This window comes from Notamacropus eugenii, chromosome 5 (genome assembly GCF_028372415.1).
Source record: "Notamacropus eugenii isolate mMacEug1 chromosome 5, mMacEug1.pri_v2, whole genome shotgun sequence".
Classification (NCBI taxonomy): Eukaryota; Metazoa; Chordata; class Mammalia; order Diprotodontia; family Macropodidae; genus Notamacropus; species Notamacropus eugenii.
Window position 1 is genome coordinate 420336468 of NC_092876.1, and position 14059 is coordinate 420350526.

General features: G+C 34.5%; 1 protein-coding gene across 4 annotated transcripts in view; it reads left to right on the forward strand.

The window, feature by feature from the left end:
- C5H21orf91 (chromosome 5 C21orf91 homolog) overlaps positions 1–7290 on the forward strand; it is a 28601-nt gene extending 21311 nt beyond the window's left edge. For all 4 annotated transcript variants that reach the window (XM_072614964.1, XM_072614963.1, XM_072614965.1 and 1 more), the window contains 3 exons: positions 1242–1775; positions 2764–2826; positions 6261–7290. In XM_072614964.1, the coding sequence (XP_072471065.1) occupies positions 1242–1775; positions 2764–2826; positions 6261–6427 (764 nt within the window). In that variant the 3' untranslated portion in view covers positions 6428–7290. The remainder of the gene's footprint in view (positions 1–1241; positions 1776–2763; positions 2827–6260) is intronic.
- Positions 7291–14059: the final 6769 nt, after the last annotated feature.

The following is a 14059-nucleotide window of genomic DNA, read 5'->3' on the forward strand; positions in this document are numbered from 1 at the left end:
ATTTAGGAAGATTTGATCATAATGGAAATTATTAATTTATGTATGTTTGGTTTTTTTCACAGTTAAGGTAGGGAAGCATTAAGCTCTACTTAAGTTAGAAGATCTAAAGGTGTAATATAATTATTTTAAAATAACATCTTTTTAACAATTAAAATTTTTTTTCTGGTTCTGATGCCATATTCTTTGGGTTCCAGTGATTACAGAGTTGGGGGGTGGGATGGGAAGATATCTTTTAGATTAAATAGTTCTACCATGTTTATGTTCTGAAAAGTAATAAAAATCTTCTCTTCATTTTGCCTAATTATAAAAAATGCTTGTACCTATGTGTAAATCAGAAGGATGTATATTCTAAACTATGTGCTTACACCTCCAATCCAGGAAAAATACCACAAAGTTAAGACTGAAAATTGTAAAAGATATTACTAAAATTGTAAAAGTTCGTATATGCAAAATAGCTTATACCAGGTATAAGGTAAAAATTGACTTAGAATATTTTCAGAAAATCATAAGATTTGATTATGATTTGCAAGGGTAATAAAAGAAAAAATTATTTAAAAAAAGATTTGATTATTATTTAACATTGACTTCAACTCTGCTTATAATTTCTTCTTAATGCTTATTTTTAATAGTGTTAATATCCTTCCTTAGTGAGGAGGCAGTGTTGTCATGGACAGAGGACTGGCCTCAGAGAATATCCTGGTGTTTCAAAGCTGCCTCTTAACACAGAGGTTTTTACAAAGGGGTCCATGGATAGATTTCAGGGGATCAGTCTGTGAATTTGAATTTATATGCACACAGACACATGTACATATATGTATATATACCCGCATGTACACCTGTCTTTATTTTTACTTGCCTCTAACTGAAATTTGGCATTTTCTTCAGTTACTTAAAAACATTATTCTGAGAAGGAGTCCATCGGTTTTACCAGACTGCCAGAGGAATCTGTGATAAAAAAGATTAACACCAATCTTGGCTGTATGGCCCTGTCTAAACCTCTAACCTCTTTAGGGCTGCAGGCAATTCTCTAAAAAGATATAAATGGCAGAACAGTTGCCACTTTATAGTGTTAAGAGAGTATTTCCTTACCTGAAATTGCTCACACCCCATCCAGAGCCCACCTAAAAATTATTTTTAATTGTTTTTCTCCGAATGCATAAATACTTTTTTCCTAAGATTTATGCTTTTGAAACTTAAGTAATCAATCTTTACAATGTTAATTCTTTTGTTTTTCTTTACAGGAGTACCAAAATCTAACCTCTTGCATACCAGATCATTAAGGGGCCACAAAGAGTGCTTTGAAAAATTCCATTTGATAGCTAACCAGGATTGTCCTCGATCTAAACTGTCCAAAAGCACTTATGAAGAAGTCAAAACTTTATTTAGTAAAAAGATAAATTGGATTATACGGCATGCCCAGAATAAGGATGTAGAGTCTGATCCTGAATGTTCGAAAACTTCTGAGCACCCACTTTTAAATTTTAGACCTAAAACAGATAGAAAATTATTACCGCAGTTTGATTCCCAAGTACCAAAGTATTCTGCAAAATGGATAGATGGAGCGACAGTGAACATATCAAATCATGCACAAAGAATTTTGGAGCAGAGCGAATCTGCTAGTTTTGGACTTGATATGTTGCAAGATCCAAGTGCCCCTTTCTGCTATAATAGTGTTTCGTGGTCTCATCGCCAGCAAACTCAGAAAAAAGAGAAGAAAGCTTCTGTTTCAGACATTGGTGACCAGAGACAACACACTTATTATACAAGAGAACAATGTAAGTGAAGCAGTGCCAGAGAGAGAGAAAGTTTTTATGTTTTTGTAATTTGTAATATGTCAGCTGTGTAGAATTTTATATGTGCTTCATAATTAACTGATTGGATGATTCTTCTCTCGACTATTGCTGTATTCTGATCTTGTATCATCGTGTATCAGTTATCACAGATTTATGAGTCTGTGCCAAAAAGCACCATTCTGGCAGGTTCAGTTAAACTAGAAAAGGTGCAGGTATTGTCCTGATGCCTGTCTTCCACGGACTAAAGAGGCTTATTGTGAGAATACTGATTTCCACGTGATTAAAAAAAATTTTTTTTTTGACCTCAACTCAAAATATTGTGTGACTGTTTTACAACTGGTTTGTTGCTAGTTCAGACCCAAAGGAGATATTAGCTTCCGTAATGTTATTTAAGAGTTAGATGTAGCCTTGATGTGTTTGAAAATAGTATTTTATGATGCCTTCTGTTTCATCTTAAGTTTCTAAATTAAATATTATCAGTCAAGGGTGATTTTCCCATAGTTATATACAGAAGACCAACTATTGACTATTGTGCTTTCTGCATATTTTCACAAGAGTCTTAACTCTTTGAATTGGGATGGAATGACAACCCTGACATTAATTGTAACATGACAAGTAGCAAAAAAAAAAAAAAAAAGTTCCTTTTTAAACATAGAAACAGTGATATTAATTTATCACTGCCCCAAACAAGAATTGGAGAAACATGCATAGTTGAGGTTTATATTGACTTGACAGTTTGTATTTGTTATAATTTTCTTTTATCTTTTCAGCTATGGTCTAAATAACATGATTTTTAGTATATATGAGGGCACTGAATTTTTTTACTAAAGTTACAACTTGTAGCTACATTCCACGGTTCAGCTTAGGGCAACCAAAAGTATCTCAGGAAAGAGTGTGCTTTTTGTTAATGTGAATGTGTTTTATTTTTCCTAGTTTTTATAGTAATAATGAATGTATTTTCATGTTGCAGTGAGTTCCATGAGTCTTAGTGAGGTAGAGCAGTTGAATGAGAAGCTTCACCAACAAATACAAGGTAAGGAATCATTTTCAACACTTACGAAAAATTTCATAGTGTAGAAAATAATCTCATTTTAAAAGGAATTAAAGGATTTCTATAGTTACATTTTAATTTGGAAATTAAAACACTGTTGGAATTTCAGAGCACAGGGATTAAAAAAAAATATTTTATAAAGGAAGGTGTGAAAATAGAAAATATCTCTGGAGTTGCTACTTTACTAGAAGATCATTTACTTAACACCCTCCTGTCATGTTGGTTATAATTTGGAAGATATATTTCGTTGTTTTTTCCAGAAGATTGGTGACAGGGGAACAGCACACAAGGGGGGATTTATGCATACATGCATGCATATATACATATCCTCCCTCACTCAAAACAAAGTCAAGTGCAAGTCATGTCATTATTCTCTGATGGCATGGTCTTCTTCGGCAATGAAGGATGAACACACATACACATACATACATGTATACATTCATATATACAGCCTTTAAATTTGGAGTCGTTAAAAAATGCATTTGATGGAGAAACATAAGGTCTAGAATCTCAAGAGGAATAATGAAAAAAAGTGGAAATTAAGGGGGAATGGCTCTTTCAGACTAAAAATTATATTATAAAAGAGTTATCGTTAAATTATTTGGTATCACTGGTTAAAAAGACAAAAGTACATCAGTGGAACAGCCTATTTAAGGAATAATTAAGACATGAACTAAAGGTAGTATTCAGCAAACCTGAGAACATAAAAATGATTGGGAGGGAAGGGCTACCTTTTTGACAAGAACTGCTGACAACAACATATCTGAAATTGAAATTGTATTGTCTACAACAATAAGCTTAAAACAACGTAAGTGCAGACTGATTATATTAAGACATAACAACAAAAAATTAGAAGAAAATACAACTGGGTAACTTCCACAACTCAAACAAGGGGAAGAATTCTTAACCAAATAAGGAAATAGGTATGATTACAAAAAAAAATAAGATTGATTATGTGACAGACAAACTCAATGGCACTCTAAGATAAAAAGAGAAGGCATCAGTTTATATCATATATCTGATCAAGATCTGAAATCCAAGTTGTGTAGAGATTTAATAATACATAAGACGAAGAATTATTCCCCAGTGGGTAAAGTGGTTAAAGTATATGAAGCATTGCAAATCATTGAGCCATATGAAAAATTGCTGCAAATCATAATTAATAGGAGAATTATAAATCACATCAATTCTTAGTTTTCATTTCTCACTGAGCAAAAAAAAAAAACCAATTAGTATTAGCTGTTGGAAGAGAGGCAAATGATATGCTCTTGGTGGAGCCCTGAGTTGGTCCAGCCATTCTGGAAAGTAATTTGGAATTATCAATGAACATGCATTTGTTGAACACCTGACATACCAGGCACCGTGCTAAGCACTGGACCTACAAACTCAAAAATAAAACTATCCCTGCCCTTGAGGACCTTTAGCATTCTAGTGGGGAAGACTGTGTGCAAAAGAAACACAAGGTAGTTCAGTGACTCTGGAAGAGAAAGTTAGGCTGACAGCTTGGTACAACTCTGCCTTGCTTACATCCAATTCCCACATGAGTGAGGACATCATCCCATGATGTCATTGAACTGCTCCCAAAACACAGGATGAACAACAACAAGGTGAGGAAGAAGTACTTTCCAGCACAGGAGACAGCCAGTGTGAAAGCACAGAGATGGGAGAAGAGTCTTATGTGTGAGGAACAGAATGAAAGCCAGTTTGGCAGGATCCAAGAGTGCAGAAGGAGTGATAACAGAAATAGGAAAGTTTGGGGGAAGGATGGCGTTACAGATCAATTCTCTGTTGGATATGGAGAGTTTGAGATGTGCCTGGAACATGGACTCTGAACTATTCAGCAGGCAGTTGGTGTTTCAGAACTAAGGTTTGGTCTCCACTTCGCCTCTCCCTGCTCTAAGGCATCTGACATCACCACAGCCAAAGTGATTTTTAAGTCCAGATTTGATTACATCACTCCCCTCCTCAGTTCCAGTGGCTCTTTATTACCTCTAGAATCAAACGTATTCTCCTCTTTGAAGATTTTAAAGCCCTTGCCTATTTTCCCCCACTCTCTTATATTATCCCTGCTCCCACTTTGCTTGCCTGCTTTCTGTTCCTCACACAGAAAATGCATTTTTTATCACTGTGCTCTTGCATTGACAGTCATCCATGCCTAGAACATAAGTTTCACCTGTCTCACAAAATTCCTCTTTCCTTTCAAGGTATAACTCAAGAGTGGCCTCCTATGTAAAGCCTTTCCTAACCTCTCCTCACTTCCCACCCCACCTTGCTGCACTACCTCTCAGAATTACTTTGTATTCTTTTGTATACCATGCTTAGACTTGTATATCATGTCTCCCCATTATAATAATAATAGCACCTCGTAACATTTTTAAGGTTTGCAAGTCACTTTCACAAATATCCGTTGTCCTAACAACACCACTGGGAGGCAGATTATTACCACCATTTTACAATAAAGAAAATTAAGGCATATAGAGGGTAAGCAACTTGCTCAGGATTACACAGCTGTCTGAGGCAGTCTTTCTGACTCCAGGTCCAGCATTCTATCTACTGTACCTCTAAGCAGCTGTTAGAATATAAGCTCCTTAAGAGCAGGTACAGTTTCATATAATAGGGTTTAAGTTATTTTTCTTTCAGAATGGGGAAAACTTAGATATGTTTGAAGGCATTATTAGTAAGAAAAGAACCAGTACGTAGGGAGAAGTTGAAGATGGAAGGAGATGAATCACAGGTATAGGAGAGGTAGCCACGGCAGAGGAAAGACATGCCTTGTTATTGAGACTCCGGAAAAGGAGAAGACAATGGGGGGGGGGGGGGTGATATCAAAGTATTTAAGGGGAGCAGCTAGGTGACGCATTGGATAGAGGGCTGGGCCTGGAGCCAGGAAGATTCATCTTCATGAGTTCAAATCTGGCCTCAGATAGTATCTGTGTTCCTTCCCCTGGGCAAGTTACTTAACCCTGTATGCCTCAGTTTCCTCTTCTGTAAAATGAGCTGGAGAAGGAAATGTTAAACTACTCTAGTATCTTTGCAAAGAAGACTTCAGAGGGGATCATGAAGCGTCAGATATGATTGAACAACATCAAGGGATTTTGAGATGAAGAGAAGGAGAAAAAAGGGAGCCTGTCTCTTAATGGCCCCATTTCTCAGTAAAACAAGTAAAGATCTTCATGTTAAGGAAAGAGAAGTGTGGGGCAGTTGAAACTACTACAACTTAATTTCAATATGATATTAATGTAATTAATTTCATTGAGTATCTAGAGTTCTGGGGTTTTTTTAGGGATAGAGATTATTTTTAATAGAAAAATTTGGATAATGCATTCAATTTAAATTATTTGGAAAGTGAATCACTATGAACTGTGAATCATGAACTTTTTAGATACTAAAAATAAAACTTACTTGCATTCTTTTAGAAATATTTGAGCAGCTGGCACACCAAGTACAAGAAAAGGATTCTTTGGCTTCAGAACTCCATGTCCGACATATTGCCATCGAACAACTACTTAAGAATCATTCCAAATTGCCATGTCTTCAAGCAGGGAAACAAGGAATGAAGTGCAACCTTCCCATAAGTAACTGAACAGGACTTATACTTAATTAATTTTATTGATTCATTTGTCAGTTGTGCAGACAGACTTCCAATAAGTATGTTGGAAAGTTGTGGCATCCTTTTGAAAACATTTGGAATCTTTTCAATGGCATCTGATCTATTTTAAGTACAATTTTTAAAATATTTTATTTACATGTAAAAACAATTTTTAACATTTGTTGTGGTTTTTTTAAGTTTAAAGTTCCAAATTCTATCCAACCCTCCTCCACCTGAGACAGTAAGCATTCTGATATAGGTTATACATGGGCAATCATGTAAGACATTTCCATATTAATCATTTTGTGCAAAAAGACTTGAGCAAACAAAAAAAGTGAAAAATAGTGTACTTCAGTCTGTGTTCAGATAGCATCCGTTCTTTCTCTGGAGGTGGATAGCATTTTTCATCATGAAGCTTTTGGGATTGTCTTGGTTCATTGTATTTCTGAGAAATAGCTAAGTCATTCACAGTTCTTCATCATACAGTATTGCTGTTATAATGGGCAATGTTCTCATGGTTCTGTCACTTTGTATCCGTTCATGTAAGAATTGCAGATTTTTCTGAGATTTTCCTGCTTTTCATTTCTTAGAGCACAATAATATTCCATTACATTTATATGCCATCCATAGATCTGAAAAGTGAACTATTCCATGCTCTCCTAATTTGCTGTATCATGCTTTTATGTGTAAATCATGTGCCCATTTTGACCTTATCTTGGTATATGGTTTGAAATGTTCTCTAGACCTAGTTTCTGTCATACTGTTTTCCCGTTTTCCCTGCAGTTTTTATTGAATAATGATTATTTGTCCCAAAAGCTTGGATCTTTAGGTTTAGTAAACATTAGATTACTGTGGCTATTTACTGTAGTGTATTGTGTACCTAATCTATTCTGCTGATACATAATTATTGCTTATAGTACAGTCTGAGATCTGGTACAGCTAGACCACCTTCCTTTGCATGTTTTTTCATTAATTCCCTTGATATTCTTGATCTTTTTTTCTTCTAGTTGAATTTTGTTATGATTTTTTCTCTAGCTCTATAGAATAATTTTTTGTTAGTTTGATTGGTATGACACTGAATATGTAAGTTAATTTAGTTAAAATTGTCAGCTTAGTTATATTGGCTCATCCTGTCCATGAGCAATTAATATTTTTCCAGTTTTTTAGATCTCTCTTTACTTGTGTGAAAAGTGTTTGTAATTGTGTTCTTATAGTCCCTGGGTTTGTCTTGGCAGGTAGACTCCCAGGTATTTTATATTGCCAGAGTTTTTTTAAATGAAATTTTTTTCTATTTCTTGCCACTGAGCATTATTGGTAACATATAGAAATGCTGATGATTTATATGGATTTATTTTGTATCCTACAACTTTGCTAAAGTTGTTAATAGTTTCAAGTTTCTTTAGTTGATTCTCTAGCATTCTCCAAGTATAACATATAACATTATATCATCTATAAAGAGTGATAGTTTTGTTTCCCCATTGCCTAATCCAATTCCTTCAGTTTCTTTTTCTTTTTTTACTGTTATAGTTAGCATTTCTAGTATACTACTGAATAGTAGTGGTGGAAAATGGGCATCCTTGCTTCACCCCTGATTTTATTGGGAAAGCTTCTAGTTTATGCCCATTACAGATGTTTACTGATGGTTTTAGGTAGGTAGTACTTACCATTTAAATGTAAGCACCATTTATTCCTCTGCTCTCTAGTGTTATTAATAGAAATGGGTGTTGTATTTTGTCAAAGGTTTTTTCATTCAATCTATTTTAAATGTCAGGTCTTGATGATTTTAAGTTAGTAGGCGATGATTTTGGTTCATTTTTAAAGCTATTTTTTTCTTTTTTTTTTACAATTTCCCTACAATTGCATATGTTCTCCTTTGCCCTCTTATCCTCCATCTTACACTCACTCTTTAATGTTTTGCTTACTGTTGTACCATTACAGTGTGAGTTTATTATAATCATTATTGTTTGTGTGAATATCTGCCATATCAATAGAAAAATGTTGACTAAAGCCTTAGGTCAGACTAAGCTACTAAATTGAATTTTAAGAGGGGAAAAATTCATGAATTCACCTCTTATTTATTATGAGCAATATTTTAATATGGAAATTTTATATAAAAATGCTATTTTAGGTACCTTTCCAATTATCTTTATAAATATGCATTTGAATAGCTTTATATAAATGTTTACATTTGTATATAATTATGTTCCTGTGATTTCACTGGTTTTGGGAGCTCCTGGTGAGGAATTTCCTCTACCAGTGAAGACTGCTCTGCACTTTGTAGCCTTAGAAATCACAGGTCCAATCCAAATCCCTATCTCATTTAGAGCTTCTTTAGACCACATGTTCTTCCAGCTCTGTGAAACATGAAAGGAAATAGAAGTGTGCCCAGATCTTTTAAAAAAATTCCAGTTTGTTCCATTTAGTTTGAGCTCTTCAAAGGAAAAGGCCATGCAAATATGTGGCAGTGGTATAAGATACTGAGTGGATGACACTTCCATTTCAGTGTTTTAAAATTTTTCACAAAAATTTATCTGAATATGTGATAGGCTTAGGATAGCACAATGTAACATAATGGATAGGATGCCAAACTTGGAGTTCAGAAGACCCAAGTTCAAATCCTACCTGATCTCTTACTATGTATATGACTATAGGCAAGTGATTTATAGAAGGACTGGAATTTAAGAATGCCTTGAAGAATCAAACTGTATCAACTGACACGGTGCATTTTTTTTATCCCTAAGGCAAAGAAAACAAATAATGGAATGAAAATTTTTTTCATAGTAGAATTAGAGTATCTTCTTAGAATTACTTGTATTTAAAGTAAATTTGCAGAGGTAAGAGAAATTATGATAAATTATGGTAAAAATTTAAAATTTCCATCACTTGATCCACCTTGTCCTTCTGATGTTAACCTTTCTGAACCTCCAGCTCTAAACCATATGCAATATTTAGATTTGATGGAGGGAATCCTACATCCAGGAAATCACAGGTCATTGTGCCTGCAGTTTGTTAAATATGCCTATTTTTTGTTCACTTGGATGTGCATATGCAATTCTTGTATAAAAGTGAATGTATTTGGATCTTGTTATAATTTGAGGGAACCATTGATTGGCTGTCAAAGTATTGTATCAATAACTTTTTTTGGTGACATTCAAAAAGAAAAATCTGAATTTCAGTTGTTAGCTTTATTCACCTTCACATACAGCCACATGTTCTGCTCATACCAGACTGCCATGCTCTTCATGTATATAATCTCCAGTTGTGTGCATTCACTGTGACTGCCATCTCTCAGTCCTGCAGTGCACACCCTACTCATCCTATATTCCTTAACTTTTCTTCAAGGCTATAGCAAGGTGCTTTGTTTTGTACTTCCTGGAACCCATAGCCGATAGGTTCCTCTTCCTGTCTTCTCAGATAGTCCTGGAGCACTTGTGTGTTCCCAATCACTCTCTAACTTGTATTTGTTTTTATATCTCTCTCAGCAGAAGAGCTGTTTTGAGGTACTGTTCATCTTTGCCTTCGCTTCCCCAGTGTGTAGTACACAGGCACTTAATCAATATTGAACTGAATTTAGAGTTTGGGGGAAAATGTAATTATGGAAAATACTGGTTTATTATCTTGCAGTCTAAAAACTTTTTTGAATTAAAATGAGAAGCAGCATAGCATAATAGATAGAGAGCAGGCCTCAAAGCCTTGACCCCATTTTAAGTCTTGTTTCCCACTGTGTAAACTCTGGACAAGTCACTTAACCTCTCAGTGCTCTAGGCAACTCTGAGTGACAGAAAAGGTCCTAGCCTTCATTGGTAGAGGAAGTTTTCTCACCTTGGATTTCCCTATAACACTGAAATCACAAGGCAGGCCTCAATCCCTGTGATTAAAATGGATAATTTTCTTGGCAAGATTTATATATAGAATAAAATCTCATGTTTGCAGTTTAATTATGTCTGCTATTTGATTGTTAGAAAATGTACATACTACTCACTTTCCTAAAGCCATTAATCAGTGATTCAGGGCATCAAAACAGTACTTTTTCTTTATCCAGGAAGTCACATACAGTATTGGAATACAAAAAGGGGACCTTAGTGCTTTTTAAACTGCACATTGACTTTACAGAATGCAGTTTAAAACACACACACTCTCTCTCTTATACACATACTATGTGTACACGCAGTTTTATAGCATATGAATTGAAGTGTAAAATGACTTAGCCAGAAAGTATATTCTGATGCTGAAACATAATCTAGTTAAAACAGATTTTAAGATATCCCTATTTTTAATTTTGTCTAACGTAATGAAAATTATTTAGTTTTCCATTTTTTGTTTGTTTTGAGCTATATTTTCAGTGTTTACATTGGAAGTTATTTTACTTGTTTGTTTTGTTTTGTTTGTTTACTTACGTTTTGTTTTCCTTTGGTTCACATATGTTTTTAAAACTCAGGCAGCTGTTTTACATGTTTCCTCTAATCTATTTTTAAGTTATTAGGAAACCCATGATTAAAGTTAAAGAGTTTAGAACTCAAAACAGTCTAAAATTGAATTGGTATTTTTATCAAGTCTAATAATTTATATGACAATATTGAGAGGTTATTGACATCATGAAATTTTGTATCATGAAAAATATTATACAGTGTTGAGGTTGTTTTTTTTTCTACTGACTATAATATTAAGTAATATTGTCCGGAAAGATTGTTTAATCTTTTGTATAGATGTGGCCATACAAAGTAAAGTGCTTTTTACAGATGCTTAATTAAATTTGTAACTCTAACTTGGTGGAAAGATTAGTTTCTCTTTTTGTTTTTGTTTTGAAAAATTAAGATATTGTCACAAAGGGACAAAAACTCAATTTTTTATGATTTTTTTCTTGCTCTATTCAGTTGTCTTTTTTGAAAAATATAAATGAGATTTCTTAATGAGATCTTTTCATTGAGCACTTGGATTACACAAAGAGTAATGCACCTTGTAACCATAATAATTCAGAATCTCACATGATGTAGCTTTACCTTGTACCTCAAGATTCTAATTTCAGATTATCCTTTCAGAAGTGACCATTTTTCAAAGAAGTGTTATCTGTTAAAGCAGTTTCTCATTGTGGATCTTTCATTTGTACCAACTTATGGCAGTTTCTAGTGTATTAACTTGGTTTTGGCTGTCTAGCAATAATTGGAATAATTGATGTGTAATTTTAATAATTTCTCTATTTTTCTTATTTACTAGGTAACCAACATAACTAATTGCATTTTAAACAAAATATATATTTTTATATGTACTTTCTCTACTTAAAGAGTTGCTGTTTGTATTTACGGTTCTTAGACAGGGATATCATCCTTGACTCTCAGTTTTGAATTATCTTATCATTTCAGTTTGACTTGAGCAAAACTCTTAAAAATCCTTGCAGTAGCATTTGGGAAGGAAAAATTAAAGTGGATTGAATTTTTATCCCATTAACATATAAGTGTTTGGGGGCAAATAGTTTTCTTCTCTTCAGCATGTTTAGGAATAATGATTATTTGTAAGCTGTTACCCTTGACCATTTAGAAAATATGTAATAATAAATGACTTCTGTAAAATGACATCCCAAGTCACTTTTCAAAAAACAAAAATTAAACTTGTTTTAAATTATGAGTAGTTGTTCACTTGTTTCTCAGTCATGTCCGATTCTTTTCCAACCCCATCTGGGGTTTTCTTGGCAAAGCTATTGGAGTAGTAAACCTATTTCCTTCTCTGGCATTCATTTAACAGATGAGAAAACTGAGGCAAACAGGGTTAAGTGACTTGTCCAAAGTCACATCACTAGTAAGTGTCTGAGGCTGGATTTGAACTCATGAAGATAAAATCTTCCTGGCTCTAGGCCCATTGCCATATCCACTGAGCCACCTAGCTGTCCAAATTATGAGTAATACAATGGCCATTTAGCTATCTCCATCTTATCTTAGAGGTTTTTAATTCTATAAAACTGTACTTTGAACTATTTTATGAAATTATAATAGAACTTCTGTTGTAAAAACCAAATTGACTTCATAAATGCTTATTTACACATCACATGTTAATTTTATACCACTCAGCTTTTGAACTCTGTATACACTTATATATTCTTAATTTTTCAGGAAATAAAAATTTCATCATTATAAGTTTTGGTTTCTGTTTATTAAATATCCAATGTTTCTGAAAGATTCTACAAATTTACAGATTATAGGCAGTACTGTATAATGCTGACTGGAAGTTTTGTACATAGAATGATTGAGTATCTTCTAACAAAAGGAGATAGCTATAAAAAAGTGTTTGCTGACAGCCTTATCAGTTCTACTGGTGCTTAGGTTCCTGTTTATGCCATATGTAGTAGGAACTACCCCCATGCAAGTTAGCCTAGTTTTTCCTTAAAAGGAATTGAGATCTTCCTAAAGACTTTGTTGGTTCAGACACTGAGGACTATTGACTATTTCCTCATCTCCTGATAAAGCAGACTGGAGAAGAGAGCTCCAAGAGCTCTTAGATCCTTTGCTTTAACTGAATCAACTCAAGGGGTTTTCAAAAGCGTATCTTGTTGAATACTCTGCTATGGCCAAGTAAATCTCTTTTTGGGAACTGTTGAATGGCCTACATTTCTCACTTCGTTCCAATTTCAAACCTAAACTACCAGACAACTGACCAGCGCACGATCTTGCAGGATTGGAATGTAATGAGCTCATCTAAATGGGGTTCCAGTGCAGAGAAAGGTGAGTTCCATTCATCCTTTTCTTGGTGCTTTTGGGGATGCCTCTAGAAGTGGTGGTTTACTGTGAGGTACCTCCCACTCACTGAAGATTAGACAATGAATTGCTTGTCCATTCAACAAGAAGTGAACAACAGTGAGTGTGAGCCATTATGTCATGAAGAAAATTGTAATAAACTATTTTAGGCCCTCCAGTCCAGTTTTGCTAGACCTTGCAAGCTGATAATTTAAGCCTCCTCCAAGTCTCACCAAGGGATCTTTTCAGAACTCACTATCTTTAAAGCAGCCTAAAGGGATTGAATTCAGAGCTAGTTGAGGTCTGCCCTTGTTGAAGTTAGTGGCCTTTATATTGCCAAGTCATCATCATTGTATTGCCTCAAAAAGATCTGCTGAAAGGAAACACCAGCTTTAGGGGAGTATTTTTTTGTAAACTACTTGATTCTGAATGGCTTTTTGGAAATGTGTGCAACTGAATCTGCAGTTCTGAGTCCTATAATTTTGTAAGGATATAACCAATTAAGGGGTGGCATGAGGAATCCCAGCAGTGAGAGATATAAACCAAGGGAGATTCCTGGAATTTTATGATTGCCTTGTTTTTGTGCTGAAGAAACTCAGTTCTGTTTTTTAATTTGGAGTTTAAGAGACCAACCTCTGTTTTACTAAATAGATTTTTATGTAATTGTTTGGGAAGCACTTAATAGTGCTAATTTTTTTTTCAGGAGCCCAAGGACTGCTGTCTTCCCCCTCTCTGTCTTTCCTTGACCATAGAAAGGCAAAGTCAGGTCCCACTGAGAGAACCATCCATGGTGTCTCTGTGAATTTGGAAGGCCAGTGATAACATAGGTCTAAACAACCTTCTGGTCAGTCACAACTACCATAGTAGGACAGAGTTGGGCCACAACAATAGTAATTCAATA